Source organism: Perca flavescens, chromosome 24, assembly GCF_004354835.1.
Source record: "Perca flavescens isolate YP-PL-M2 chromosome 24, PFLA_1.0, whole genome shotgun sequence".
NCBI lineage: Eukaryota > Metazoa > Chordata > Actinopteri > Perciformes > Percidae > Perca > Perca flavescens.
The window spans coordinates 668,302-673,301 of NC_041354.1; the positions used below are offsets into that span (position 1 = coordinate 668,302).

The 5,000-nt window shown below is 41.7% G+C and overlaps 2 protein-coding genes across 2 annotated transcripts in view; one reads left to right on the forward strand and one right to left on the reverse strand.

Annotated features, from left to right (window-relative positions):
- LOC114551244 (dystrotelin-like) overlaps positions 1-5,000 on the reverse strand; it is a 22,373-nt gene that overhangs the window by 15,008 nt on the left and 2,365 nt on the right. The gene's annotated exons all lie outside the window — the stretch shown is intronic.
- The window catches only part of cd59a (CD59 molecule (CD59 blood group) a), a 10,384-nt gene that overhangs the window by 4,899 nt on the left and 485 nt on the right, over positions 1-5,000 (forward strand). The window contains exon 4 of the mRNA XM_028572460.1: positions 4,790-5,000. This exon is cut by the window's right edge and continues 485 nt beyond it. Within this exon, the coding sequence (XP_028428261.1) occupies positions 4,790-4,912 (123 nt within the window). The 3' untranslated portion in view covers positions 4,913-5,000. The remainder of the gene's footprint in view (positions 1-4,789) is intronic.

Sequence of the window (5,000 nt, forward strand, 5' to 3'; positions counted from 1 at the left end):
CATTGGTTCTAACTGCAGTCCTGTTGTTCCCATTGGTTCTAACTACAGTTCTGTTGTTCCCATTGGTTCTAACTACAGTTCTGTTGTTCCCATTGGTTCTAACTGCAGTCCTGTTGTTCCCATTGGTTCTAACTACAGTTCTGTTGTTCCTATTGGTTCTAACTACAGTTCTGTTGTTCCCATTGGTTCTAACTGCAGTCCTGTTGTTCCCATTGGTTCTAACTACAGTTCTGTTGTTCCTATTGGTTCTAACTACAGTTCTGTTGTTCCCATTGGTTCTAACTGCAGTCCTGTTGTTCCCATTGGTTCTAACTACAGTTCTGTTGTTCCTATTGGTTCTAATTAGTTATGTTGTTCCTATTGGTTCTAGTCCCAGCTTTTGTTCCCATTGGTTCTAACTACAGTTCTGTTGTTCCCATTGGTTCTAACTACAGTTATGTTGTTCCTATTTGTTCTAGTCCCAGCTTTTGTTCCCATAGGTTCTAACTACAGTTCTGTTGTTCTCATTGGTTCTAATTACAGTTATGTTGTTCCTATTGGTTCTAGCCCCAGCTGTTGTTCCCATTGGTTCTAATTACAGTTCTGTTGTTCCCATTGGTTCTAACTGCAGTCCTGTTGTTCCCAATGGTTTAACTACAGTTCTGTTGTTCCCATTGGTTCTAACTACAGTTCTGTTGTTCCCATTGGTTCTAACTACAGTTCTGTTGTTCCCATTGGTTCTAACTACAGTTCTGTTGTTCCCATTGGTTCTAACTACAGTTCTGTTGTTCCCATTGGTTCTAACTGCAGTCCTGTTGTTCCCATTGGTTCTAACTACAGTTCTGTTGTTCCTATTGGTTCAAACTACAGTTCTGTTGTTCCCATTGGTTCTAACTACAGTTCTGTTGTTCCCATTGGTTCTAACTACAGTTCTGTCGTTCCCATTGGTTCTAACTGCAGTCCTGTTGTTCCCATTGGTTCTAACTACAGTTCTGTTGTTCCTATTGGTTCAAACTACAGTTCTGTTGTTCCCATTGGTTCTAACTGCAGTCCTGTTGTTCCCATTGGTTCTAACTACAGTTCTGTTGTTCCCATTGGTTCTAACTGCAGTCCTGTTGTTCCCATTGGTTCTAACTACAGTTCTGTTGTTCCCATTGGTTCTAACTACAGTTCTGTTGTTCCCATTGGTTCTAACTGCAGTCCTGTTGTTCCCATTGGTTCTAACTACAGTTCTGTTGTTCCTATTGGTTCTAACTACAGTTCTGTTGTTCCCATTGGTTCTAACTGCAGTCCTGTTGTTCCCATTGGTTCTAACTACAGTTCTGTTGTTCCTATTGGTTCTAACTACAGTTCTGTTGTTCCCATTGGTTCTAACTGCAGTCCTGTTGTTCCCATTGGTTCTAACTACAGTTCTGTTGTTCCTATTGGTTCTAATTAGTTATGTTGTTCCTATTGGTTCTAGTCCCAGCTTTTGTTCCCATTGGTTCTAACTACAGTTCTGTTGTTCCCATTGGTTCTAACTACAGTTATGTTGTTCCTATTTGTTCTAGTCCCAGCTTTTGTTCCCATAGGTTCTAACTACAGTTCTGTTGTTCTCATTGGTTCTAATTACAGTTATGTTGTTCCTATTGGTTCTAGCCCCAGCTGTTGTTCCCATTGGTTCTAATTACAGTTATGTTGTTCCTATTGGTTCTAGTCCCAGCTGTTGTTCCCATTGGTTCTAACTACCGTTCTTTTGTTCCCATTGGTTCTAACTGCAGTCCTGTTGTTCCCATTGGTTCTAACTACAGTCCTGTTGTTCCCATTGGTTCTAACTACAGTCCTGTTGTTCCCATTGGCTCTAACTGCAGTCCTGTTGTTCCCATTGGTTCTAACTACAGTCCTGTTGTTCCCATTGGTTCTAACTACAGTTCTGTTGTTCCCATTGGTAACTACAGTCCTGTTGTTCCCATTGGTTCTAACTACAGTTCTGTTGTTCCCATTGGTTCTAACTACAGTCCTGTTGTTCCCATTGGTTCTAACTACAGTTCTGTTGTTCCCATTGGTTCTAACTGCAGTCCTGTTGTTCCCATTGGTTCTAACTACAGTTCTGTTGTTCCCATTGGTTCTAACTACAGTTCTGTTGTTCCCATTGGTTCTAACTGCAGTCCTGTTGTTCCCATTGGTTCTAACTACAGTTCTGTTGTTCCCATTGGTTCTAACTGCAGTCCTGTTGTTCCCATTGGTTCTAACTACAGTTCTGTTGTTCCTATTGGTTCTAACTACAGTTCTGTTGTTCCCATTGGTTCTAACTGCAGTCCTGTTGTTCCCATTGGTTCTAACTACAGTTCTGTTGTTCCTATTGGTTCTAATTAGTTATGTTGTTCCTATTGGTTCTAACTACAGTTCTGTTGTTCCCATTGGTTCTAACTACAGTTATGTTGTTCCTATTTGTTCTAGTCCCAGCTTTTGTTCCCATAGGTTCTAACTACAGTTCTGTTGTTCTCATTGGTTCTAATTACAGTTATGTTGTTCCTATTGGTTCTAGCCCCAGCTGTTGTTCCCATTGGTTCTAATTACAGTTATGTTGTTCCTATTGGTTCTAGTCCCAGCTGTTGTTCCCATTGGTTCTAACTACCGTTCTTTTGTTCCCATTGGTTCTAACTGCAGTCCTGTTGTTCCCATTGGTTCTAACTACAGTCCTGTTGTTCCCATTGGTTCTAACTGCAGTCCTGTTGTTCCCATTGGTTCTAACTACAGTCCTGTTGTTCCCATTGGTTCTAACTACAGTTCTGTTGTTCCCATTGGTTCTAACTACAGTCCTGTTGTTCCTATGGGTTCTAACTACAGTCCTGTTGTTCCCATTGGTTCTAGTCCCAGCTGTCGTTCCCATTGGTTCTAACTACAGTTCTGTTGTTCCCATTGGTTCTAACTACAGTTATGTTGTTCCTATTTGTTCTAGTCCCAGCTTTTGTTCCCATAGGTTCTAACTACAGTTCTGTTGTTCTCATTGGTTCTAATTACAGTTATGTTGTTCCTATTGGTTCTAGCCCCAGCTGTTGTTCCCATTGGTTCTAATTACAGTTATGTTGTTCCTATTGGTTCTAGTCCCAGCTGTTGTTCCCATTGGTTCTAACTACCGTTCTTTTGTTCCCATTGGTTCTAACTGCAGTCCTGTTGTTCCCATTGGTTCTAACTACAGTCCTGTTGTTCCCATTGGTTCTAACTGCAGTCCTGTTGTTCCCATTGGTTCTAACTACAGTCCTGTTGTTCCCATTGGTTCTAACTACAGTCCTGTTGTTCCCATTGGCTCTAACTGCAGTCCTGTTGTTCCCATTGGTTCTAACTACAGTCCTGTTGTTCCCATTGGTTCTAACTACAGTTCTGTTGTTCCCATTGGTTCTTACAGTCCTGTTGTTCCTATTGGTTCTAACTACAGTTCTGTTGTTCCCATTGGTTCTAACTACAGTCCTGTTGTTCCCATTGGTTCTAACTACAGTTCTGTTGTTCCCATTGGTTCTAACTGCAGTCCTGTTGTTCCCATTGGTTCTAACTACAGTTCTGTTGTTCCCATTGGTTCTAACTACAGTTCTGTTGTTCCCATTGGTTCTAACTGCAGTCCTGTTGTTCCCATTGGTTCTAACTACAGTTCTGTTGTTCCCATTGGTGCAGTCCTGTTGTTCCCATTGGTTCTAACTACAGTTCTGTTGTTCCTATTGGTTCTAACTAGTTCTGTTGTTCCCATTGGTTCTAACTGCAGTCCTGTTGTTCCCATTGGTTCTAACTACAGTTCTGTTGTTCCTATTGGTTCTAATTAGTTTGTTGTTCCTATTGGTTCTAACTACAGTTCTGTTGTTCCCATTGGTTCTAACTACAGTTATGTTGTTCCTATTTGTTCTAGTCCCAGCTTTTGTTCCCATAGGTTCTAACTACAGTTCTGTTGTTCTCATTGGTTCTAATTACAGTTATGTTGTTCCTATTGGTTCTAGCCCCAGCTGTTGTTCCCATTGGTTCTAATTACAGTTATGTTGTTCCTATTGGTTCTAGTCCCAGCTGTTGTTCCCATTGGTTCTAACTACCGTTCTTTTTGTTCCCATTGGTTCTAACTGCAGTCCTGTTGTTCCCATTGGTTCTAACTACAGTCCTGTTGTTCCCATTGGTTCTAACTGCAGTCCTGTTGTTCCCATTGGTTCTAACTACAGTCCTGTTGTTCCCATTGGTTCTAACTACAGTTCTGTTGTTCCCATTGTACAGTCCTGTTGTTCCTATTGGTTCTAACTACAGTCCTGTTGTTCCCATTGGTTCTAGTCCCAGCTGTCGTTCCCATTGGTTCTAAGTACAGTTCTGTTGTTCCCATTGGTTCTAACTACAGTTATGTTGTTCCTATTTGTTCTAGTCCCCTTTTGTTTAGGTTCCTACAGTTCTGTTGTTCTCTAATTACAGTTATGTTGTTCCTATTGGTTCTAGCCCCAGCTGTTGTTCCCATTGGTTCTAATTACAGTTATGTTGTTCCTATTGGTTCTAGTCCCAGCTGTTGTTCCCATTGGTTACCGCTCTTTTGTTCCCATTGGTTCTAACTGCAGTCCTGTTGTTCCCATTGGTTTAACTACAGTCCTGTTGTTCCCATTGGTTCTAACTGCAGTCCTGTTGTTCCCATTGGTTTTACAGTTCTGTTGTTCCCATTGGTTCTAACTACAGTCCTGTTGTTCCTATTGGTTCTAACTACAGTCCTGTTGTTCCCATTGGTTCTAGTCCCAGCTGTCGTTCCCATTGGTTCTAACTACAGTTCTGTTGTTCCCATTGGTTCTAACTGCAGTCCTGTTGTTTTCAGGTTTCCAGTTTCACCTTCAAGTGCTGCAACTCTGACCTGTGTAACTCCGCCCCCTTGACTGCAGCGAGCTCTGTGATTGGTCTGCTGGCCGCGGCCGCCGTGACGTGGTGGTGTGTCCACTGATACACAACAACAACAACAACAACAACAACAACAACAGCAGCTTCGCTAACAGCCAATCAGAATCACACAATGTTACAACTAATCTCAT